Source organism: Poecilia reticulata, chromosome 16 (genome assembly GCF_904066995.2).
Source record: "Poecilia reticulata chromosome 16, P_reticulata-male-v2, whole genome shotgun sequence".
Lineage (NCBI taxonomy): Eukaryota > Metazoa > Chordata > Actinopteri > Cyprinodontiformes > Poeciliidae > Poecilia > Poecilia reticulata.
The window spans coordinates 14,778,235-14,804,111 of record NC_088845.1 but is presented as its reverse complement, the minus strand read 5'-3'; the positions used below and the strand labels follow the sequence as shown (position 1 = coordinate 14,804,111).

Genomic DNA, 25,877 nt, shown 5'->3' with positions numbered 1-25,877 from the left:
TGACAGATTATCGGAAAAATGTTTTCTTAAAAAACTAATAAAAGAAAATCTTATAGTGGAACTATATATTTTTTATCCACACTTTTGAGTAATTTTGTGTGGCCCCACCGACTAGAGTTCAAGATTTTTGTAATTTTTTTAGGATTAGATTTTCCATCCAAGTTTAAATCTTCCTAAACATAAAATGTAAAGCGCAACACAAACAATTTTTTCTCTTTTTCCTTTTTTTGGCTTTAATTTTTATTTTGCGATCATTTTTTCCCCACAAACATTCAGCTGTGTACCAACAGAAACACAGACACTATTCAATATACTCTGCAAATACAGCAAACGTTTTAGAAGAAAACTGTTGTTTTTAGATTATTACCTGCAACAAAAACATTTTTTAGACCAACAAAATAGAAAGCAATTTGCCTTAAAAATTAAATAACTGTGAACAGTAAGGGAAATGTAAAACATGCTTAATTTAGTAAATTCACCATGTTATATTAACATTTTTAATTGGGGGGAGGGGAAGGAGAACATTTTAGACTGCTGAATACTTTCAACTCAGAAATTTTAGTCATCGGTACAAAACGTTTTTACACCAGTGGAACAGGAAACAAAGTCTGAATCTATAAATATTTATCCAAACCTTTAAGTTCCTTGAATCAAATTTCACAAAGTAGAAACACAGTTTGAATATGATCATGTTTCCCTTCCAATTGATCCATTTATTCAACATATATCATTCATAATAACCTGACGGAAGGTAAACATCACTCATGCAAAGTGGCACAAATCCAACACGGTTTTTAAATCTGTCACAAGATAATGTTTCCCTGCAGATATTCATAACAGTAGTGGAGCTGAAATGTTTTGATGCTTCCACGTGAGTCAGCATGCTGCCCGAAAACGAGGCGCATAAATGAGATGCAGTCATCAGTGGGTCTGCAACGCGCTGAAATATTTGCTGAATAAACGGCAGAGACACAAACATGAACAACACACATCCGGTCCACAAGGAGCAGAGGAGCATCTCCAAACAAAAACAGAGGCATGTTTTTATTACGTGCTGAAAGGATGATCATTTTTACTTCAGCCCACAATTTAGAGAATGTTCTCTTTTTAACGCCTTTTAAAAGAAAAAAAAAGAGAGAGAGGAAATGCCGATCATAACTCCTCAAAGTCCAAGGCAACAGCTGGAAATTTATCCATTCAACAAAGAATCACAATTCAGCAAAATGTGGCAGAGAACACAAACAGAGGCAAAGCCTAGGTTCATTTTTTTCAGTGTGATGTGTTCAGGCGGCGTCAGCCAGGCTGACAGGCTGAGCCCCCCTGTGTTGACGACCATCTGCCCTGCTGATGGGCTCATGAGCAAAACGCTGCAGGGGTTAAACCAGGCTGCTGCTGCTGAACGTGACCCCCCATTAAAAACAGAAATAACATTTCACTTCCCTCTGAACACTATCCTCAGTTCTTAAATACGTAAAACGTTTCAAGATTTCAGGATTTCATCCCTCCAGCTCTCCCGGTCGCGCCGCTGCCTCTTCCGGGCGAGTTCTGGGAAGAAGGCGTTGTTGTACGGCCGCTCCCTCTCGTTCACTTCTCTGTCCGTTCCCTTTCTCTTCCCGCTCCGCTGGTCGAGCAGCGCCTGGGTTCGCCTCCTTTCTTCTGCCTCCCTCTGCAGGCGCTCGGCTCGAAGCCGCTCTAGGGAGCTGAAGAAGACAGAAAATTCATTTCATCATTTAGTCTTCAACTCATGAACAAGTCTGGTCTTCTTGTCCAAATATGGAGTCCACTCGTACCTCTCTCCTGTGATTTTCTTTTCCCCTCCGTCTCTTTTTTCCATCTTCTTCTTCTTCTTCTGCTCCCTCCTCCCATAATCACCCATCGCTTTCTTCATGTCCTTCAAAGGATCCAAACTATCCTTCAGTCTGCGATCCTTCTTCTCTCTCTCCTCTTCAGATATCCCCTTCTTCTGTTCTTTCTCTTTCCTCTCCTCTTCTTTTTCTTGGCTGCTTTTCATGTACCACGGAGTGACCTCTGACCCTGGCTGTGGCCCCAAAGACACGAGTAAGCCAATAGCTCGTTCCTGCTTCTCCTATAAAAATAAAAACGGGAAAAAAAAAGAAAAACCAAAAAGACAAAATATTTAGTTTTTTCTCTTTTAATCAAAAAACAATCGTCAAAATTATTTGTTTCATTATGACTGTAAATAATAACGGTTTGAAAGCAACGCTAGTTTAATCAACTTCAATATTTTCTAAACATTTACTATTTAAAACAGAGAGTTGGATTTAGTTCTACACAAGTTTCTTTGTGATTGAGCTTAATCAGTATTTTAATTACTGTAATGAACGTGACTTTAATCATCACTACACATTTTCCTTGTAAACAAACAAACTTATTTAAATTTAAAATATTGAATATTGAAGATGTCATCAAATTTATGACAGATATTTCTAAAGCTTTTAGAACAAAAGAAGGAAGGAACGACACAACCTCTAGAGGATGAGATTGGTATTAAAGTCAGGAAAAAACAATATTTTTTTTATTTTGTTCTCCAGATCTGAACAAAAGTTAAATCAATTTCCCAACTTTTCCACTCTATGTAGAAAATCATGTCCTGCTGACAAACATCTTCATAACATTATTTTCACATGAATGCTAGTGGACTTTAACACAATTTACAATTTACCTGCATCATCTTGACAGGAAGTTGCTTTTTAGAGAACAATAAAACAAATTTATTTAAATAGGTTTAAATTCAGTGAATCTAAAGAATTGGGTTAGAAATAGCCATTATTGTCCAGCAGAGTTGAAATTCAGGTGTAACATCAGCATGAGATTCATAGGTTCACACAAAAAAATCCAAACATGTTAAAATATATATAAAAAACAAGATTAACAATAACAGTAATAAAAATATTCTGCACAATATACCATATAGATACTTTACAGTTATTAAAATCTACATAACGTACTCGCTATCCCAACTATAACAACCTAAAAGTTGTGAAATTGTTTCTCTAAACTAAACTTGAACTTATTCCTACAAATAATCTAGGAGGAAACATGTTGGCAAAGAAAAAAAGTAAATATTTATTTAAAAAATATTATAAACCACAACAACTTTACTGAAAATTGTATTTGCAAATTTGTCTAAAATCTCAGTTTGATCATGTGTAATCCCTCAGGGATTAAAATCTAAGGAGTGCATAGTAAAGAAGAATAGAAGAAGCAGCTCTGTCACCTTTTCTTCCTTCTTTTCTCTCAGATATTCCTCGTTTCCCTTCTTCTCTGTCGCCTCTTCCAAAGGAAACAGATTGAGATGTTCCAGACTGGATCCGCTCCGTTCGTCGTCATCGGCTCCCTCTGCTCCCTCTGCTCCCTCTGCTCCTGCTGACTGGAGAGCAGCCCGAGATTTCCTTCTCAGGTACTCGGTACGTGCCTGTGGAGACAAAGAGTTATAAGAAAGTCAGATAACAATAATCTAAAAATAGAAAAAGACACAGAGATTTTCAAACAATTGAAAAAATACCAACAAGTCCAGCTACTAATGGCTAAAAAAAACAACAACATATAAAATGAAGGTTGTTATGTGACCTGACTCAGATTAAGATGTTGTGGTATATAACTTTAAACCTCCAATGTGACTGACATAAGCAGATTGAAAACCTTTCCACATTGTATTAGACTTATTGCAAACGTTTAATGGCACAACCACCTAATGTTTAAAGGGTATTTTTTCATACACAAGTTTAAATAGTTTTCTTTTTCCCCTTTAATAAATGAAATCTACATTTGCGCTCTGTATCCATCCAGGGCATCTTTATCTGATAAAAAAAATAACAATTTGTGGATCTGAAACATTAACGAGCGACAAAAAGTTCAAACACAGGGGCAAATATTTACCCACGTCACAGTACATGACCACCTACATGCTGGGTGTTCTGCTTTTTTTTTTTTTTTTTTTTACGGAACACGGTTCACGGTTCCGTTACCTCTTGCTCTGCTCGCTCCACGCGGCGCTTGGCCTCGCGCTCCTCTTCTGCCGCCTGGGCTTCATCCCTCCGCACCCGCGCGACATTATCCTTGTTACGGACATGCCAGCTCTTCTTCGGGAGGATGTTCATGGTTGCCTTGGAGACCAAGAACTGTTAGCAGCGGGCTAACTGAGATAGCTAGTGGAAAACTGAGGCGAGAAAAAGCACAAAAGCTGGTCAACAAAACTGTAGAGGGCGCAGCAGGTGAGTAAATAAAGGAATAAATTCTCCGAAATGATGTCAGATATAATATGAAAGTAGAATACAATCGTTAAGTCGCTTGTACAATTTGTATTTAAGCTAACATTAGCCAAACTTTGCTACATGCCAAATTCGCTTTTCCTAAAAGTGTATCAAAAAAGAGAGATACATAGATCTAATATGTAGATCTTCAACATTTTGAAGATAAAACAGGGCAGAAATACTGTTACCGAATTGCTAGGTAAGGAGTTGCATTTGCTTGAGGTTCATGGTGGTCCACAGGAACTAGTCCACTCAAACAGGAAGTAAACAATGACAACATGTTGAATCGATTACAAAACTGTGACACCAGAGGGCGCTAAACAGCTCAAAATGTAATATTACGTAAAGACACGATGGGGTAGATCTAAATCAAATACATGGATAAAATATAACCTTAAATACATTATTATAATATATAAAACTTAGAATCCACAATAGATCCAAAAATAAGATGATTTTTAGACAAAAGAAAAGACTATATTTCTGAAATGCAAAAACGTATACATTTCAAGTTGTTAGACAAAATACAATAAATGTAGGTGCAAAAAAAAAGGCAGGCAATTTTTGTTTCGTGAATTAGACTTGTAGCGGTATTTTTTTTCAATCAAAGATTTTAGTCATGTTCATTTACTTTGCTATTTTTGTATATTGATATTTTTTGTCATATGTGCATTTGTGTGCTTCTCTTTGCATTTGGTCTGTTTTTCACAGTTTACTTCAACACAATAAAATAAATATGACTTTTTATTTTTTAATATGTTTTATTAGCAAGTGACATGGAAAAGGAAACAAATGGGGTGATAAAAATAAAATGCATAGATATTTATTAGTTTAATAAATAAATGTAATAGGTAGGAAGATAGCTAATTTAATATGGCACTATATGAAAGGATTATCAAATCACATTTGAAAAAATATAATTTTTTTATTGGGTACTACTAAGTAACTGAACAGAAACACTTTTATCTCTAGGGCAAAAAAATATATATTAATCTTTGTGCAGAATTGCCTAGTACAATTCAAAATAAATTAATGACATACAGTATTTATGAAATTATTTCAGTTGCATTCTAAATTTGTGAATGTTTCAAAAATCTCAGAACACAAAAACATAATTTGCAGACAGAGTTAGTCTTGGTCTCCTTCGTTGTCCTGTGGTGACAGAAGCTTCATCTTTTCAATCTGCTTCACCAAGAACTGCTTATCCTGCCCTGCCTGTAAACCAGAGATACCACACCGGTTAAACTGGACACCTGAAACCATTTCAGACTGTTAAGGATGGTATACACAAATTTTAAGAAATTATTTCACAGTTATAAATAAAAAAACACATACCAATTTAAGTTGAGCTCTCAGCATTGCAACAGATTTTCCATAGATAGAGGCTAAAGCGATGAAGTAGCACATGAACACACTGCAGGGGAGGAAACAAGAATATGGACCTTTAAGTATTATGTAATACGAGTGGATCTTAATAAATGAGAATATCATAAAAAAATGATTTATGTCAGGAATTCATTTCAAAATGTAGAACTCACATGTTACAGAGATTCATTACAGTCTGATAAATACCGTCATGTCAGCAGTTGTGCAGGCCACAACAGTGCTTCTGTCCTAAATATGTATTTTTATTGGTCTTACATAATATTCTAATTTTCTGAGTAGCAAAATTTTGCATTTTGTCATCAAAGACAACAGAAATAAATTGCAACACATCACTGTGCAATCCATCTAAAAATTAAATATAAAACAACTCCTAGAGGGATATTCTTATTGAGATGCATGTAAAAGCATAATGCCAGCATTTTAATCAGTTACCAAATCAGACTTACCATGATGCAGCAAACAGAGGTACAGAAAAGGCTTGTGAGCCGATGAAGAAGAGAAAATCTCTTGTTCCTTTGGGAAGAATGGATAAGGACTCTGGAACAATATTCCACATCCTAAAGAAGGAACGGAAAGGCCCGCAAGCAAATGACGGATGGATCCTGTTTGGAGAGGCAGAATCAATAATCCTTAATGATGCAACATTAAAATACTCAAACTGGTCCAATGACAAAACTGTACAGACTGCAACATGAATAAACTTGGTAATGTTCATTTTATTGCCTTTGACAGCAGATCTGTTCTAATTTTTAAGATGAAGCTGCAGAAATCAGCACTCACTCAGCTACGCTGTAAATCATGACAACCAAGGCGAGGATCCAGCCAAACAGGAGGACAGCCAGGAAGAAGAAGGCAGAGGTTGTGGACCGGAACGTCCTCAGCGCTGGACGACAGTTGTTGAAAAGTGTGATCTGTGGAGAAAAGCGGCAAGGATTAAGGACAAAATTAGAACCCGCTGTTTGAGATCCTGACCGAGTTAAAGCTGCTGATTCACCTTCTTGCAGTAGAAGAGGATAACAAACTTGACCGTGTTTATGAGAGGCAGCAGAGGGCAAAAGAGAGCTCCGGTCCACACCACAGTCTGACCGTAAACAAGGCCCAGGACGTTGGAGGGAACCACAAACTCTTGCCGGCCCACCCACTGGGTCAACTTACACGACCAGTGATCCACCACCATCCTAACACAAACAGAAACACCCCACAGCAGCGTCGTGTCGTCAAACTGCTGGACTGACTCACAGATATCTTCAAGTTTCAGTCACAACAATTTTATTGGAGTCTTTAAATAATGACGGACGATGGTCTACAGACTTACAGCTGGAATTCCTTGGAGATTCATTTTATAAAAATATACAGGAAAGATTCTGCTGCTTTGATTTTGATTATGTTTTCATATAACAAAGTTAAGGTATAAAGAGCTTGTGTTTCTACCTAAACATTTTTGGGTCAAGATCTTGTGTTCTTCTGTAATTGTTTTGTCTTGTGTTTTATTTTTTCATTTTTTAACTTTTGAATGGAAAGGTTAAAAATGACAGAAAAATAGATAAATATAAATAAAAGTATGCATACCTGCGTGGAAATTCAACCAGCACGAGAAGAGCAATGCTAACGAGGAGGTCAAACAGCATCAGCTTGTACATCTCCTGTCCCACACTTGTTTCCCAGCACTGTGTTATGAGACAAACAAGAAGAGATGAGAAAGACTCACACATAAACGTTTTGTCTCTCTGGTTTAGGTCGGATAGGATTACCAAAATTATTTCTATGGGAAATGAGAAATATTATTTATTGCTTCCTTCAAAGCCAGCAGTTTACATATAAAAATAGGTCCTGAAATGACATTCACTGAAATGCCAGTCAGTGTAGAAGAAGCCATTATTCCAAAAGAAACATAAAAAGAGAGATTACAGTTTGCAAATATATTTAGGAATAAAAACCTTAGTGCTTGGTAACATGTTTTGTGGTGTGATAAAACTACAATTTAAGTGCTTGGAGCAAAACGAGAGGAACTACAAGTCTGAGAAAACCATAGTTCTCTACTTCACACATCATGATGTAGGGATGTGAACTGATGCACCTCACAAAACAGGACACCCAAAATGTTTGACTTAAGTCATATTAAGCAATTAAATGAAATACTAAGGAAATGTGTGACTTTTATGTTTAAAAAACTTTCCGCAATGTATCCATAAAGAAAAATAAACTAATAATCTATAGTTTAGGTAAAGTATGTCTCTGAAACCCGGAGGCAAGTTTAAAATATTACAAAACTCTCTGGTAGCACACAGTTATCAAATTAAATATAACCACAAATGATCAAAAATATGTTTTTATGAATTCATTTATTTATTTAGTAGTTGCAGCTTATTCTATTTCTTATTTCTGGGAAGCTTAAAACAACGGCATCAGTTTCTATGGATACCAAATATTTTTCCTTTGCTCATTGAGTCTTTATCTGCAGAAAGCTTCGGTTTGAACTCTGAACTTGAGCTGACAGAAAAACAAATTGAACATATCTGAGAACAAAGCAGCACCAAAGACGGAAAAAGACAACAGCAGGTCTCTTTTGATTATTGCATGAGAAAGTCTGTTCTGTTTTGGTTGAAGTTGTTTGAACGGTGTGTTTATTGAGCATTTACCTGGTAATTGTTGTGGTTGTAGTGACAAGGACACATGTCTGTACTTCCGTGGCACTCGATCTGATTCCAGAGGGTGTAGAGAAGGATGCCCAGACTGACGAGACGCAAGACCACTGCCCTTTAAAAACAAAACAGGCTTTAACACAGATTCATAATTAAATCAAAGTCTGGTATTTCCTGTTCATGGAAAATGGAAGAATTATTTTTTGAAGTCTGTCTTCCACAGCTAAAACCAAGTTTTGTTTCATTTTCTCTGCTGTTTCTTCAACATTTAAAAGCACAGATAAAGTCCTTAAACTGTGGCTTACAGAGAAATTAAACAAACAGTTCAAACCTTAATAGTGCCACTACCACAGTAGCACTGGGAGGATATTTTTCTAGCAAAGCAATTTGGTCGCACAGCAGAGGCACCAAGAAGTTCCCTGTGGTGATGACGATGGATGGCAGATACGTATAAAGCAATCCCAGAATCCCTTGCACATTGCTGTTTTTCTGTTGGACAGGAAATGGAGACGAATGACAAACCAACACTTAAGACCAACACACACATGATGCTAGTTTTACACAAACTACCTGGCTGAATGTAGTCGCACTAGCGATGGCAAAGAAAGTCGCTACGATGAGCCCGATTGCGACAAAAAACATCAAAACACGCAGAGAGTATAAAGTAACTTTGTTGCACAAAGTGAGGGAAGCTGCATGCTTCTTCAGGCGCTCCTCCTCCAGATCCACCTGTAGAGAGACAGAAAAGACAGGTCAGATGGACAAAAGGGGTCCAAAGAGAGGTTTGTTGGCCGTTTGAGGCCTTCAGAGTAATTAAGTGCCGCCCGCAACCACAATTCAAGGATGATACAGAAACGAATTAATGAATTGATGCACATTTTGTTTATAGCAGTATACCAGATGATGCAAAACAAAAACACACAAAAAAAATGGAGACAAATTAACACTTTAAAAATATGGAAATATACAAAATACTGTCTTTTATAGTTTATTTTTTTCCCCCAAATCAGATTTAGAGACTGAATAAACTTGGCTATATTCACCAAGCGTTTTTACGCTTGGTGAATATAGCCAGGTGAATATAGCTAGGTGAAATTTGCTGCTCAGAACATTGTGTCATTTTCTTTTCTAGATGGTAACAATAATAATAAACATCCAACCCCAAAATTTCGGAAATTATAAGCTTGACTTGTAATAATGCAAACATGCAAGACTGTCTTTGTATTTCAGATCGACAATCTTTATTCTAACAAAATTAAAAACGTGTGTACATTTCATTTTAAATATTGCATATTCTGAGCAAATAATAAAATAATATTAAAATAAAAATTTGATTTGAGTTTTAAGTAGAAAAAAGAAAGTCCTAAATCACTTTACAGCTTTGGCCCAACGTGGCAAAATGTTTGGACACGAACAAGAGACAAGAGAAAAGCGTCACCATCTTCCCAAAGCCTCAGTTGCTCTCGTTTACATATCGACCTGCAGCGAACTCTCCTGACCTGCAGCCGGTAGTAGATATTCCTCTGTTTTAGTTTGGTAGCTTTGCTTCCCAGGCAGCCGTAGTCCCATCCGGTAAAGACGATCATGCTGTAGCTCCTCACATCGCTGCCTCCGGTTCTCACGGCAACTCGAGCCGCTTTGCCCATTCTGCGTTTTGGCAAATGTCCGTCTTAACAGACAAGCTAATACAGCGATACACGTCCTCTTTCGGGAGTAAATCTAGCGAAGGTTCATAAAGTTACTGACCGTGCAATGATGCAAATGAGACAAAAAGCGAAGTAGAAGACGGCAGTGAGCAGATAGGCAAGAGGTAGGTTGTAGGAAAAGTCGCTGCCCACCAAGGAAGTAACTACAACCGTGTTGTTGTAGTATCCATAAAACATGTATGAATACTCCATGAAACCCTGCAGAGTGTTGAGAGGAGAGGCCAGTTATGCAGGAAGATTAAGCATGTAACTTTTATAAAAAAAAATTTAAAAATCATATTGTCAAAACCATCATGTTGTAACAGCATGAGACAAATAATCTGCCTTCTCCCAGAGAAAACAGTAACCATTTGAAATAAAAACGACTCAATCTGTACGTCAGACATGTTTGTAGAGTTTGGTTATGGTGTCTTACTGTTCCTGAGAGCAAATCGAGGAAGAACTCATAAAAGACCACCAGGCCTTGAGGATTTGGGTCATACTTCAAACAATCTGCATATAAAAAACACAAAAACATCAGCAGCTTAAATATCTCTGGGCACGTCAATGTCTTACTGCATGCTTCATTGCTCTCCTTGGATCATAAAGGTCATGTTGATTCAGAAACAGACACAAAAAATGGTAGAAAAAGGCAATAAAAGGAAAATAAAAAACAGTATAACTCATAATGCTATATACATCAAACTCATCCACCAGACTTGACATTTAAGTCAAATATTTGGCTAAAGTTTCCAGATATCTACCTCTACGGTTCACCTCTGGCTGTGTCTGGTTGTTGCTTGGAAACGGATTAAACTGAGAGACCTGCTTCCTGTTTGATAAAAATAACCTGCCTAACAGGAGAACACAGGAAATAAAGCTGATATAAAAATAAACGGTAACATGCCACTGAAACCTGTGTGTGTCAGACCTGCAGGGATCTGAGCTGACAAAACATTAGCGTTGCTGATCTCTGGTTTGATGTCCACCGATCTGAACACGATGCTGGGGATGAGGACGAACCCAGCAATCAGTAGGAAGGACACAAAATTGAGAACCACCAAGAATCGAAGGAAGATGAAGTACGATTGGACTCCACCTCCAAAGTTTCCTGTTAAACAGAGTAAAGTTTGCCGTCTTGGCCTGAGCCCTTTACATTTGTGGCTGTTTGGAAGCATAAACCACATTCCTACCTCCAATCTTTTGCAATGTTTTGCCCCACAGTGAGAAGAAGTAGAGAAACTCTCTGGCGTTACTTTTGAATTTACGCACAAATATGGTCTTTTTTTGTTTCCACGATCCTCCGCTGAACTGAGCAGGAGCCTGCATTTGTTGCACCTGCCTGAAATTGGTAGGAGAAAACATCTATTTAGTTTTCTAATGATTTTAAAGAAGAATTATTGGGGTTTTAAGCAACTGAACGTAAAATAAGAAAACGCATATATTCAGTTTACACAAATTGTATCCATTAATTACAAAATATAGCAAATAAATTTCACAAAATCAAGAATACAGAAATTAATTACTGCTCTCAGATTATCAACACAGCATGTTAGAAGAATAACATAAGCCTGAGGTAATATATGTAATTATTTAAAGCTAAACTTTTAATGTTATTACTTTAGTATAGAGCTACATCATTCTGAAAGCTATTTGTACGGTTTTGTTTTGTATATTTTAGATATTTACTCATCACTTTAAGGTGCTCCATATTAATAATACACTAACACTCCACAACGTTCTGAAAATACTATCTCCACTGTGACACATGCCGGTGGCAGCGTCATGATGTGGGAATGCATGAAAACGGATTAGAGTTGATTGGAAGACGGACAAAGTTAAAGAAAGGGCAATTATAGAAGAAATCTGAAATTCCAGCAAAACAATTCAAAATGTTAAGTTACTTTATTGATCCAACAGGGAAATTAAAGGTTGTTGTAACTCATATTAGATCAAATTCCTCAGACTCATTGTAGATGGTGATGGCAACATGAAAACAAAGCAGGCCTAGTCAAAGTCCAGACCTAAATCTGACTGGGAATCAGTGGCAAGACTTAAAAAATTGATACTGAGGTTTTTTTCTGTTCAGCCTGACTGAACCTAACCTACAATACAAAGTATAGACAACACGTTTCAGATTTGTGTTTGAAAAAAAATAAATATGGTTAATTTTTCTTCCAATTATCTTCTTCTATGTGTCAGAATATTGCATAATCCTATTGAGAAGCACAGAGGTTTTCTGGTTTAAAGTGCCAAAACGCAGGAAGGTTCAGCTGTTATGGAAACATAAGCAATAAACATATTCAGTGATGATTTTTGGATGCCATTGGGTCTCTGTTGGATCCCCGTCCACTAATACGGTATTTTCTTACCGTACAGCTTTTTTCAGAGCCATGGGGAAAGCCATGTTCCTGAGCTCCCGGGTCGGCTCAGAACCGCTCTGTTCCGCCTCCTGCGCCGGGCTTGTGCCTCTGTCGGGTTCATGGTAGATCTGAGCGGACATTCGAGAAGAAGCCCGGCGAAACCTGAGCGACTCCTGGTCAGGAGGATGACCGCTTCCTGTGAAAGCTTGAAAACAAAACAAAAAGGAGATCCATGAGCCGATTCAGTACAATTAAACGATCCAGAATGTTTTTGTCCGTTTAAATAATTAAAAGTTTCTAGAACACCAGCTTACCAAAGCCTTGTCTTTGCTGCTCGATGGTCATTCTGGTAAACTTTAACACAACTTCAGCGGAAAGCAAATATGTGAAGCAGCGGTTCTCTACAGGGAAGTGATTTGTGCGATGAAGACTTCCCTGTTTTCTCCCGGTGTGGACTTTACCCGTCATATAAAAGATCCCACAGGAACTTCCTTGAATGTGTCACCTATTATCCCCAAAATTTAGACTGCACCTCATAATCAACCAGGAGATGCAACAGCAATCGTTTTTGCAAAGCAAAAAAACGTTTTTGCAAAGCATAACTGTGGTCAAAAAGGAGATCGTGTCCCAGGTAAAGGTTGTAGAAATGGATTAAAACATGTTAGATGAACAAAGTGGCTACTGTCTGAAAGAAAGCAACTCTGACAACTGGATCTTCTTCTACCAACACCCAGATGATCAAAAAGGTTTAAATTTATAAAGATAAAAGAAACAAACCGGACACAAAATGGCAGATTTTATTTATAATTCTGTTTCCAAGCAAGAAGAATGGTTTAAAACACAAACACAAAGGAGGAAAAATAAATACCCATGGTTAGGTTTCCTATAGACCCAAAGTGTAACAGCATCATTATGAAAACAAACTGTCTCTGTGTGGGTTTCAAAAACGATTTGCATTTCAAATGACCCTCCCTCCAAACAGAGCAGAAAAGATTCAACAACCTGCCGTACAAAACAAACGCACGACAAAATGACACAGTTTAGGTCCAGCGTAAATGAAACATTCAAAAGATTTCTAAACAAAATATTATCAAACGCATTTAGGGCTCTCCTATAACTCATGATTATAATTTATTTGGACTTATCCATATTAAAGATGGTAAATCAGGGGGAAGACTTTGGTTTATTATCTTTTTTATATCACAGTAATGCTCCCATTTGAAAACAAACCTTTTTTTTTTAAACATTGTAATATATATTCACCTTAAAAAAGAAATAAAATCTTGATTTCGTGGGTGTCGCTCAGGCCAAACAGTGTTATCATATACAATATTGGCAGCATAATGGAACAAGAAGAAGACTAGCGACCTTTTAAAAGTTTGGTCCCGACCCTGAATGGTGCGTAGCGGCAGTGCAGATATTTTGGCAGTAAATGGACGTTAGCAGTGTTTCACATGGGACGCCACACAGTGGAAACAACACGGCTGCAGAGGAGACCGGATATGCTCGTCATTTCATCTGAAGTCCGAACAGCGAGAGGAAAATGAGGGAATAAAGATCCAACTATACCAACGTTTGGAGTTCACAGGATCCAAGAAGAAGTTAAAGAGCAGAAATGTTCATATTTAACACTTGCTTAATGCATTTCGATAGAAAAACATCTTGTAAATTCCTTTCTTCAGCATGAACAAATTTGAATTACACATTAAGACAGCCGATTTGCCTCAAGATTTACATTTAAGAATATGTCCAATTATAATATGTAATACTTCTTGATATATTCCTAGCATTTGTCTGTTTTGTCATGTGATATTTATCACATTTTCATTCGACAGTTCCTAAAAACCAAGTCTGGACTTTCGCTCTTGATGTATAACTCCCTGCGACATTGAAACATTCAACAAAATAAAAGCAACATTCACTCTCCCAGTTCCTCTCCCACAATTCACTGGATTTTAGTTGAATCTACAGAAAAAGCTTTAGTAGTTATTTTTAACAGTTTCACAAATGACACTCTTCACTGCATTTTTAATAAAATTGACTTTTCTAAGAAGAAACGGTCTTGGAACGATGTCGTGTCTGTTGGTAGAGACATGACTAAAACAGCTAAAACCAGTCCTTTTCTGTTCCTCCATTCATTCTGATTTCTGTCCGGTTTTTACGTTTTCAGTCTTTTCTTCATTTATTCGCTCCTTCTCCCCTTTCTTCCCATCTCTCCTCCCCCCCTTCAAGACCTTGGCCACTATTATGCAGCCGACAGCAACGACGTGCATGGTGAAGTAGATGGACATCCAGTAGTTGATGGTGTCGGACGCCTTCAGCAGCACGAAGCCCATGCACATGTAGTCGTAGGCCCTCATTTTCAGGAACCAGTGGATACAGTCGAAGACGTTCTGTCCGGTGGGACCCAGTTTGGACCTGACGGCAGACTCCATGGCAGACTCTGCTGCGATGCACAGCGGGATGGTGAGGAAGGAGAGGTAGTAGCCTGCGTGTAATCCGTGCCAGTAGGCGCTGATGAACATGGTCCATCCAGCTCTGAGGAGCACAGAGACGACAGTGAAGAACTGAAGTCCAAATCTAATGCTTATTATAATCTTAATGCTTTGTAGAAATATTTGTTCTTCGTTAGACTCTCTTATATTTGAGTAAAATCTTCATTTTGAACAGACAAACTTTACACTAAGAGCCCGAATTAGCAATGAATAGGAGTTTGTACATTTAAAGGGGCAGTATGATGTGTTTCACAACCACATAGTGACATTTTATAGCAAAATGAAGTAACCATGTTACCTTCAGTTGCTTTAGAAATGCTACATATCAAAAGAAAGCTGACTTCATAACTTTAAAGCCTTGAAATTGGGCCTCTGTCTCTTTAAGGAAGTCTTGTCCTTTCTGACTCGCCGCCTTCAGGAAGTCGCCACAACATCGCTCCTCTTTTAAAAAACAATGTTTTTACCAGTGTTTCAATGACAAGTAGCTCATGTGATGCACTCATATGATGCGCAGTTCCACCAGCTGTTTGCTATTTGCTGCTGGCTAGACTGAAGGAGCAGAGTGGGGGAATGGTTTTGGAGGGATGCTCTGCGAGGCGGAAGCTTGGAAACTGCAGCTCCGAGGAGGACCAGCCAAGTCCAACCAGGTGTTTTACACAACTCAATGGTTGTCATGGAGATTAAATCATTTGTCAAACATGCATTTACGTTTGATGAGGGAATAACATTATAACATGATGTCAAGCTCTTTATGTAAAAGTAAATTTTACATAATGCAGCCCCTTTAAACATTTGCTTTTAACTAGTTTGCACATGCCACACAGTTCCAGGCTTCAGGATCTGCTATTGGTGCACAGCAGGGGAAAGTCCTACCTGAGTGCGTAGGACTTGAAGGGGGCGTTTGGGTAGATGTAGTGGTGCAGCCACCACTGCACCGTCATGTTCCAGTAACGCATCCCGTGTCGGACCTTCACACAGAAGTCCGAGTTGTAACAATCAATGTTCTGGATGGTTTTGAAGTCGTATTTCTCTTCAGTGCTGGGATCAGTGCTGTTCACAAAGCGAGGAAAAATACATTTATTTTCTAATGATAACAGAAAACATTATACAGTTACTTTAAAATTGCAAATGAACTTTTTCATACAATTTTATGTTACAACCACAAACTTGAATGTATTTTATCTTGATTTTATGTCTGATCAACACAAAATGTATATAATTACAAATCAGATTAATGTGACATTTCTATTCAGCCTCCTTCAGTCAAACTCCTTCTTAAGACATTTCTTCACCAGCTTTCCACATATAGACACTATTACATTTGCCAATTTTTCTTAGTGAAACAGCTTAAATACAGTGTAATCGGATAAGAAGCAGCTGAGGACATAATTTGTCTTTCCACAAAGTCTTAAATATGTTTTGAGGTTTAAAATATGCTTCATTTTATTATTTCCCTATAGTAAGTTCCACCTGTCTTCCCATCATATCTAACCAGCTTAATGAAAGTTCAACTTTGATCTACTCTGACCAGATCCTTGCTTTCCCATTTCTGCTAAATGGTTTGTAACAAACTTCGATCGTGAGGTACCGACCTGTAGTTCACGCTGGGTCCCCCTCCAGGTTTTGAAAGTGCTTTCTCAGGATAGCAGCCGAGACCAGCGCTGATGCAGCCGGCCTCAGCGCCACACCACGCCGAATAGAAACGCATCCTGAACACAAAAAACACTGCGACCATGTAGAACAACCTGGTGACACAGAGGAAGAAGAAAAGACACAAAGAAAATTATTTTTCATCTAATAAGATTTTCCTACTATGGAAAACTGCAGCCAGACTCTCCCTTTGTTGCCATAACGTACAAACATATAGATGTGGGATTATTCAAATTCAAAAGTATTTTATTGATCCCACAGGGAAATTAAATGTTGTTGTCACTCATATTAATTCAAATTATTCAAAGGGTTATTGTAGATAGTAACGGCTGTTCTCAGAAAATATTTCCTGTAGCAGTCTGTATTGCAACAAATTTGAAGAAGCCTCTGACTGAAGACACAGCCGCTTGAAGTTAATCATTTTCCTGATTTTATAAAGAATCCCTCTTTATTTATCCTAATTTATTTATAGAAATGTAATTAGGATTTTTACTTATTTTCAACTCATCAATTTACATGTTCAGTTTCACCCGTGAGTTATATTATCACAACGACAAAACAAATCTACAAAAGATAAATTATGTACCGTGAAGTCAGTGTGGTAAAATTTACCTGAAGAAAAAGTTCTGGTTCAGGAATTCGTCGGTGCGGACGTGGGAAAGTGGAAAGTAGTAGTTGACGGTCACAAACAGAATCCCGAAAACTGGGACCATCTTCAAGCGCTGTAGACAAGGCTCCCAGCTGGGCAGAGCCAGCGGGTTCGGCTGCTTCAGCCAGTCCATGTATGTTTGGAAGCGGAAGAACGGGCCTTTAGGGCGTTGGGGTAATGAGACAAAGGAGAAACCAGAGTGGTGAGAAGAGAGGGATCAATAAAACGAGCAATAAGGACGACGCAAAAGACAACGTTGGAAAACAAGGGTGGTGCAAAAGACGGAGGAAAGAGGGGCGGGAAAGCAAAGACAGCAGAAAATACATATATGAAAACTACAAGAACAGAGAAATAATATCAAATAATATGGACTCACAATGTTGGACAAGTGGCAGGAAGTGAGACAAAGAGAGACATTGGTTATAAATCATGCAAAAGAGAATGAACATCGATTGCAACACGTGAAAGCTTAGGATTCTGCTGTTAAATTTCAAAGCAGACATAAGCAAGTTCATTTAGAGAAGATTGTTGACTTACCGGTCATTATACCGACATAACAGTAACTATAGGACAGAATGTCGTAGAGGGAAGGTTCTTGAGACAGTCCACCAATGACTGGAGACTTAGCAAAGGAGCTCACATCTCTCTTCTTCTCTACATGGAAGCTGTGCACCTCATTGGCAAGACTGACCATCTGAGAGAAAAACAAACACCAAGAGTAAAACACAAGCTCACGAAATGTCAAGAAACAGGACGCTTTTTTGATATGCAAAACAGACGATGTTACTGTGTGTGTGTGTGTGTGTGTGTGTTTGTGGGTTTTTCTACCTTAAGAGTGAGGAGTAGCTGGACGGCGTTGGCAAACGGTGTTGGCTGGGGAAGATCGAACCAGGTGACCAGACGGAAAAAGAGCAGGTAAAGAAATGTCCAGCTGAGACTCAGTGCTGGGGCGTGCCTGATGAGCAGAGGCAGGTGTTATGAGCCACAAAATCTACACTCACTTAATTCATGACGGTAATTATACCAATCAAGCAAAACATTACGGTCACGGACACTTGCAGGTCCGATACATGAGCCGGCGGCTGAACAAAGTGTCTTCAAAGTTGACGTTTTGGAAACAGGAATAACAGCCAAATGTACAAATTTGAGCAAGTTTGACAGCAGACTTGCTGTAATGGCTGACAACTAAGACAGAGCACGTCCAAAGCTTTAGCTCTTGTGGTGTGTTCACCACCTGCAGCGGTCAGGATCCAATCAAAAGTGGCAAGGGAGATGAAACAGCTACAGCTAAGTGATGCATGTGGGGAGCAAAGGTTGGCAAGATCTAAGAGATGATCTGCTCCAAAGACTGAAGAAGCTTATGCTGGTTCTGACAGAATACACAGGTCATTGCAGTCCAATCGGTGTGTTCATACTATCCACCACTGAAAGAACCAAGAATGGGGATGTCATCTTCAGAAGCAAACCAGGAAGCCATGGAAGAAGGTGGCCTGGTCTGATTTTCTTTTACATCCTGTGGATGGCAAGGTGTGTGCATCATTTAACTGGAGAACACATGGGACCATGATGCATTGTGGGAAGAAGTAAGAGGCAGTGTGATCCATGTGGATGTTAACTTGACACACACCACCTATCTGAGTATCGCAGAGCAAGTTCACCTTTTAATTGAGACAGTACTCCCTGATGGTTGTGACCTCTTTCAGCAGTTTAATGCCGTCAGCTACAGAGAAAAAATAGTCCATGGATTCTTTGAGGAACAAAACTGTGAGTTTGATTTTCAAGCTTTGATTCTATATACCAAAGATCTAATCAGGCATTTGTGGGATGAACAGGACAAGTAGGTCTGATCCATGGGCCTTGTTTGTCTTAAAGGATCTGCTGCTCACAGCTTTAAGACACCAAAACAAAACAGGTCAAGGTTTCTGCAGCAAAAAGATGGGTAGCAGGCTTTCAGGCAGGTGTTCATAATGTTCTGATCAGTGTATTTTAAGAACAATGCAAAACTTAACAACCATGTACCTTTCAGCTGAACACGTTACTTTTTCTAACGTGCAGCCAAAAGTTAAGAGGACGTCAACATGTAAACTGGTTTCCCAGTGAGATGAACCACAGGAAGATTATTCTATGAAATAAAGAAACAATGTTTTGTAAAAACCTCAGTAAAGGTTATGTTCTGGTAAACATTTATTGCTGGCCAGTTTCAGATATATATCACCCTGCCTTTGGGTTTGGAGCACGTTTACTCTGTGAGAAATAACATCTCACTGATCACTCTAAGCTGCAGACTAATTATGGTCAAGACTTACTTCTACTTGCATTTTAGAAATGCAGAGACGGTAATCACTCACCGCCAGCTGCTCTTAATGATAATCCATGTTCCTATCACCGTCACCAGGGAGTGCAGAGTGTGGATGTGACACAAAGCGATGGTGATGGACAAACCCAGAAAGAGAGACGCCACCTGCTTCACAGATGAACCTGAAGCAAAGGAGAGAGAAACAGAGTTTGATTGGTAAAAAAACAAAAAACACCTGACACAGGATTTCATGCTAGTAGATGTGCATTCTGCTATTCTTTATCTCACACCAGCAGCAATTAGCATAGATCTATTCTCTTGATTAACAGATGTCTATTACCCACAGAGGCGTAATAAACATTTATGGTGCATTTCAGACTAAATAAATGTCACAAGTGCGTAATCTAACAGAGAAATATGTTTAAAATGAGGAAAATAGATAAAACAGAAGTGATAAAAGTGTAAATAAAAGCTTAGTACAAAACATAATTACAAAAAAGATATGGTGAAATTTAAGCTGAAAAGCAGAGAACTAGAAGCAGATTATTTTTTCACTTCAAAGACATAAAAGTCCTGAGTATTCAGAACTACACCGACAAGTGACAGCAATTAATCAAGACTTTGGAAAATTTTCAAGCTAACAAATAACATCAGGAAATTAATGCAACACAACAACCGTGAAGTTTGGCTCTGACAATGAAACCTAAGCGGCTATGCAAAATACTCACTGAGATAGCGAAAGAGGAACCCAACAGGGACGGAGGCAGCAAGGACGCCCAAATATACCAGCTCATCGGGAGACATGTTTCTGAAACACGGATCAGTGTGTTAAATTCACATAAAACATGTCTGACATTGAGGAAAAACACCATACCAATCCAATATGACTTTAATTCTATTATATCTCATGATTAAAGATACAAACAGAAGTATTTTAAGATGGAAAGTGTTTTTAATAAATCCAGTTTATTTTTAGAAGACAGCCACATAGATTTTTGTCTTTTTCCAAGGTTTAAGAGCAAACCTGCAGAAGAGGTTTGCTCTTAAAAGCATTTATTATATAATCAATTACAGCATCATAGCTATAGTGGATGCTAACATCAATCTAAACAATAAGTGAGATTGTTTACGCCAAGGTGTAGAAGAAAAATCATCTTTCATTTTAGGATATTTTAGTCTTTACATTTTTTCTCCCTTTTCAACCTATTGGAGATAAATATAGTAGGAGGTTTTCTCCAACTGCGATGGAATGAAGTGAGATATTTCTAAGACGGTTAAGCAGATTTCAAGCTTTAATTTTGTACATGCACTTGATCACAACAAAGAAAAATGTAATTTACCCTTTATTAAGCACATGGCTACTGCAGCAATTGGTAGAACAAGCCCATTTATACAAAAAAAAAGAACTGAGGGATACCTCAGGAAAAATTGTGACTAATATTATATTAAGCCAAATAGTTTAGTTTTTCTAAATTCAAGCAGACTGAACTTTGAATCAGGTGTTTTTGTATATTATATTATAAAATAATTATGTTTTCCATGGTTCCCCTGTCCTCACTAAATTCATCATACTTATTCAGGTTCTCTCCACAGCCATAAGGCAAATGTGTCACATAAGTTACCGAGGCTTATTTTATTGCTTCCTCATAATTTTCTCTGTTCATCTGGATAATGAAGATGAAAAAATATATGATTTAATGAGTCTAAGTGTTCTCTATCTAAGGAAATGGGGAGAAATCATGTCTTTGCAACAGAAAGAAAATATCAAATGATACAGTCTAGCTTAAGCGCTCATAATTTTGCTGTTGTATATAATCATAATATTGGTTCTTCCAACTTTTGAGTGAAGTCTGTAGTGAGATCAGTGTTTAAAAAAATGGAATTAACAAATTTAAGAGAGACTAGCACTATGTCACAGCAGATTAGGAAATTAATCTGCTGTGACATATTTAAGATTCTGTATTATTTCTACAAATAACTTTTAACATCGTTTCTTCAGCTACTTGTCCCTAGGGAAATTAGACAGCAATTTGTTAAACAATGCATATGTTGGAACAACTATGAGATTATTTAATTTTAGCTCACTGTTATAAAGTTTCCTATTTAATGTCTGAACCCTAAAGAATCATCTTGCTCTTTAGATGAGATATGGTAAAGCAGATAAAAAAAAGCTCTTATCTGTCTTAAGTGGCATCTCAAACTAGGTTTTTGTAATCAAAAATGTTTGTAGATGTGTGTACAAAATTTGCACTTTCATACCTTCTAAATAGAGTAGAACGACAATATTGTTTTGAGCAATACTTGTACAATCTCAAAAGAATAACTGGACACAGTATTTAGTAGGATATTATATTTATACTTCCATTCACATTCTACACATTATGTTTGCCTACTTGAATAGACTCTGCTCTGTTTCAGGTGAAGAATGTTGTCAGCTTCAAAATGTGCTCAGACGTGTTGGCTTTAATGCTTTATCGCAGATTAAAAAGCGCCTACGTCAACCCGAATACTTCATTTCCCACTGCTGTGGCAATAGATAGCAAGTACACTCACGTATTTCACAACCTATGGCCACAAATGAAGCTAACACTTTCCCAATTAAGGTAATTCCCGATTACAAACACGGAACCACAATATTCACCACCGAATGCCATTTTTAATAACCGTTAATGGCTACAGGCAGGTAAAAAGCCAAACGAGTCAAAAACGCTGCGTGCAACAAGCTACTATAAGGTTAGAATAGAAGCATACCTTATATTTAAGGTTATAAAAACCCACTTTTTTCACAGAACGCAGTGAAAGCTTTGTAACGTTTAGCAGTAACGCGTAAATTAAGTGCGTTTTAAAGGCTATATATGCTGCCGACCATCAGAATTGCAGAATTTATGTACTTACACTCATAAAAAGCTGAGTATGCCAAAAAATTAAGATTTCTATCTCCAGTTTAACCTGCACGTTCCATGAAATCTGCCCCTCGTCGCTCATTCACGCCTAACCCGTGGAAGAGTTCACTTCCGGGTTTGTCGTTGTACGTCCAGCGTGGTGACATCATGACGCAACAGGACTACCATTCTGCTTATGCGAGTCGGGACTGTACCAAACAGCTGCATACAATGAATAAAATAGGTTGGTTCGATTTAAATTAGTTCATGGTTGAGCTCATTTTAATCAAGTGAATCTATTAAGCTGTCAAATTTAACTTAAAATGTGTATAATATAAATGTAAAATATAGTATAAACTTAAATTCCTTGTCACCCAACTAAAGCAATTTAATTTTGATCAACTTTCACTTAATCCAGTGTAGTTATATAGTATAAACTTAAATTCCTTGTCACCCAACTAAAGCAATTTAATTTTGATCAACTTTCACTTAATCCAGTGTAGTTATAGCAGCTGCCCTTGGTAACTATTTAATCCCCTTGACTTTTTACAATTATAAAAATGTAAGTATTTTATTACCTTAAACTTTTACATAAAAAATAATAAATGAATAAAATAAAGCCACATGATGCAATGCAGTTCTTTGGTCAAACCAAATATTTTTTATTAGGAATTTAACAGAACAGGAAGTAAACAAAACACTTCCTGGAATAAATCCTTTTTAATCTTCCTCCTCATCATCAGCTCCTCCAGCTCCACCCTGACCCTTCTTGGCATTCTTTCTCTTGACGCGGCCAGGGCGTCCTCCGCCGTACGGGGACCTCAGAGAGAAGTCGATGTGCTTCTGGCTGTCCAGGCGAACCACAAAGGAGGGGATGTTCACTACCTGCTTGCGCACACTGCCAACACAGAAATAAAGTGGAGGTCAGAGAACTTGGATAAATAGATAAACTTTCACATACTCTGATTTCAAGTCTTTAATTACCATCACCATTGGGATTTATAAGTGCCACAATCTCAAATTTGTTGAGCATTTGTTTTTAAAGATTCAGGTATTCTGTTTAACTTTTATATGAAGTTAATTAAAATTAAGTGGCAGATTTTAGCTGCCATTATCCACATTTTACCAATTTATTTCCATTTTCTATTCATATTTTATTAGTCCATTAATTTTTTTTTTTTTTTACCTCTAACGTATATACCAGAGTTAAACTAATTGATGTCTATTCAATGTTTTAGTTCATTAGCAAAGACATGTTGAGTCATTTAAAAAAATTCAATTACACGTTTGTTTAAAGCACACATATTTAACCACTTATGCAATGAATTGTAGCACTTTTGGCCCAAATATTTCACAGATTATGACCAACAATTTATACCACTTTAAATATAAAACAGGCTTCATTGACGAGGAATTCTTGACACCACAGAAAATCTGCTCATAAATCTTAAATCATCAGCCCGAGTATTCGGTAGCTCACAACACAAGGTGCCATGAGTACCACAATTGCCCGAGGTGCAATCCCCCCTACCTTACCTGACAGCCACCACGTCACTGTGGCACAGTCTGAGCCAACAGACGGCAGGATTGGCTCTGGGCAATGTCTACTGACAAGGTATACGGCTTTGATACCGAAGTGACCTTGTTGAAATGTTTAAGAGATCTCAACGCAGAGTGCTACAGGTTGGTGGTCCTCTGATGGAAGAGGAAGCAGCAAGTTTCTTATGAGTCCCTAAGCAGATTTTTAGACCCTCTTGTGTTTACTTGAATTCTTCCAGAGGCCTGAAAACTCACCGAATGTGCCTCTGGCGAATCAGGACACGAGCGTGGTGGATGCTCTTGGCAAGTCCGAGCTTGAAGACTTGAGTCTGCAGCCTCCTCTCCAAGAAATCCTCAACCTTCAGACCCAGGATGTAATCGAGCTTCATCTTACCCTCATCCAGCACACCGATCCTCACCAGACGCCTGAGCAAAGCATTACCTGGAAAACACACACAAAAAAGTGTGAATCTTTAAAGGAACATAGTATATGTCTCTGAGTTTCATACAGGAACAAGAATGGCCTCATTGACGAGGAATTCGTGACACCACAGTAAAGTCTGAAAATTTGTAATTAAATCATCGGCCAACTTCAACTATGTTCAAGTTGTTGTTTATACCTTCAAACAGACGTTTGGGGTCCTTCTCGTCCAGAGTGAGCAGCTCTCTGGCAGCTTTACGGATCTTAGCCAGGGTAAACTTGACCCTCCACACCTCACGCTTGTTCCTCAGACCATACTCGCCTGGAAAGAAAGATGGTTGTTCAAGTAAACTAACTTAAAAAAAAAAAAAAAAAAAAAGTCTGTTGCAATTTAACGAAATCAAAGCATACCAATGAGTTTTAACTCCTGGTCAAGACGGGACTTCTCGAAGGGACGGCGAGGGGTGACGTATGTCTTACGACAAACCCAACTTCTGGCAACGGGCATGGTGGCTTATAGCGCCTGCAAAATGAAAATGATGACATTACCCAAAACTCAATGTATTTGACAAAAAAAAACTTAACTTTGTCAATGATGCCTGCCATCTTTGTCAAAAGCACGTCAATTATGGCCTTAATTTCATGTGAAAAAGCTGATTAATGACATCATTTAGTACTTGATCTAAACACACCCACTATAATGTTGCATTCAAAAAGAACTGATTTGTGTTGGATAAAAAAAAAAGATTTGTTAAAAAAAATTATAATTGCAGAACACCAGCGGTGCATGATAAACACAAGTACTCTTAATGTTAAGCAGTATACTTTTCCACACTTCTCAGCATAAATGTATTTGACACAAAAGAAACAGTAAAATACATTTCACAAAATTAATGTAGTTTTTAATTTATTTATTTTTTACTTGGTAAATCCAGTTCTGCTGTACCCATGCAAATGAGCAAACCATTCAAATGGCAAAGAAATTTAAACAATGAAATATAGATTCGTTAAAAAAATGGGTTTCTGGCATCAAGTAATTAAAAAAAAAAATCTAAGAATTACGTAGTTTTACAAAGTACACGTATTTTATGGCTTTAGCCTCAAAGCTAAAGACCTATTAGCTTTCCATATGTCCAGTAGAACATAGGTAATTATGCGATATAACATAAAAATTGTAGGATTCTAAATATGCAAAAAATGTTGGGTTTAACTGGAAATAAAGGTAAAACGTGCTGAAAATCTTGTCCATCCATACTACTAGGCCTTAGCCGCATAGAACCACGTTGTTTGACGAGACGAGCTAGCATTAGCTTCCACAATATAGCTAAATCCTCAAATTCGCTAAACATCAAATGTCTGTAATTTAAGATATTTATTTTGAATGTCTGTATTACGTATCAGCGACTGAGCATATCGTAGTTTGAAACAAAAAATAAGTGCCTGTTAAGCATGAAGTAGTGGGCCGTACCTGTCTCGCCCAGGCTCGCTTAGTAAAGAGGAAGAGAAGCAGAGTTCATGCTCTTTTATACGGCGGACAAAACACTACATGTCCCATCATGCCTCTCGCCCTTAAAACAAAAGATAACTTGATTTTG

General features: G+C 37.8%; 4 protein-coding genes across 4 annotated transcripts; all 4 read right to left on the bottom strand.

The window, feature by feature from the left end:
- Nucleotides 1-687: 687 nt before the first annotated feature.
- leng1 (leukocyte receptor cluster (LRC) member 1) lies at nt 688-4,123 on the bottom strand. Its single transcript, XM_008431575.2, has 4 exons — nt 3,990-4,123; nt 3,239-3,436; nt 1,791-2,086; nt 688-1,700 (listed from the first exon to the last, which is right to left on the bottom strand). Exons 1-4 carry the CDS (start codon nt 4,119-4,121, stop codon nt 1,481-1,483), a joined length of 846 nt encoding a protein of 281 aa, XP_008429797.2. The 5' UTR covers nt 4,122-4,123; the 3' UTR covers nt 688-1,480.
- A 538-nt stretch (nt 4,124-4,661) lies between these two features.
- Nucleotides 4,662-12,859, bottom strand: tmc4 (transmembrane channel-like 4). The gene is made up of 16 exons (XM_008431576.3): nt 12,665-12,859; nt 12,360-12,555; nt 11,181-11,329; nt 10,919-11,098; nt 10,424-10,500; nt 10,049-10,206; nt 9,802-9,949; nt 8,873-9,031; nt 8,634-8,791; nt 8,300-8,417; nt 7,230-7,327; nt 6,655-6,838; nt 6,441-6,571; nt 6,107-6,262; nt 5,610-5,688; nt 4,662-5,489 (listed from the first exon to the last, which is right to left on the bottom strand). Exons 1-16 carry the CDS (start codon nt 12,816-12,818, stop codon nt 5,403-5,405), a joined length of 2,232 nt encoding a protein of 743 aa, XP_008429798.2. The 5' UTR covers nt 12,819-12,859; the 3' UTR covers nt 4,662-5,402.
- A 272-nt stretch (nt 12,860-13,131) lies between these two features.
- Nucleotides 13,132-22,494, bottom strand: mboat7 (membrane bound O-acyltransferase domain containing 7). Its single transcript, XM_008431574.3, has 9 exons — nt 22,336-22,494; nt 20,169-20,248; nt 19,493-19,622; nt 17,973-18,099; nt 17,682-17,838; nt 17,108-17,303; nt 16,438-16,590; nt 15,719-15,895; nt 13,132-14,888 (listed from the first exon to the last, which is right to left on the bottom strand). The coding sequence occupies exons 2-9, from the start codon at nt 20,242-20,244 to the stop codon at nt 14,486-14,488; spliced, it is 1,419 nt and encodes a 472-aa protein (XP_008429796.1). The 5' UTR covers nt 20,245-20,248; nt 22,336-22,494; the 3' UTR covers nt 13,132-14,485.
- A 466-nt stretch (nt 22,495-22,960) lies between these two features.
- On the bottom strand, nt 22,961-25,854 carry rps9 (ribosomal protein S9). The gene is made up of 5 exons (XM_008431573.3): nt 25,751-25,854; nt 24,694-24,805; nt 24,482-24,604; nt 24,117-24,303; nt 22,961-23,220 (listed from the first exon to the last, which is right to left on the bottom strand). Exons 2-5 carry the CDS (start codon nt 24,788-24,790, stop codon nt 23,043-23,045), a joined length of 585 nt encoding a protein of 194 aa, XP_008429795.1. The 5' UTR covers nt 24,791-24,805; nt 25,751-25,854; the 3' UTR covers nt 22,961-23,042.
- Nucleotides 25,855-25,877: the final 23 nt, after the last annotated feature.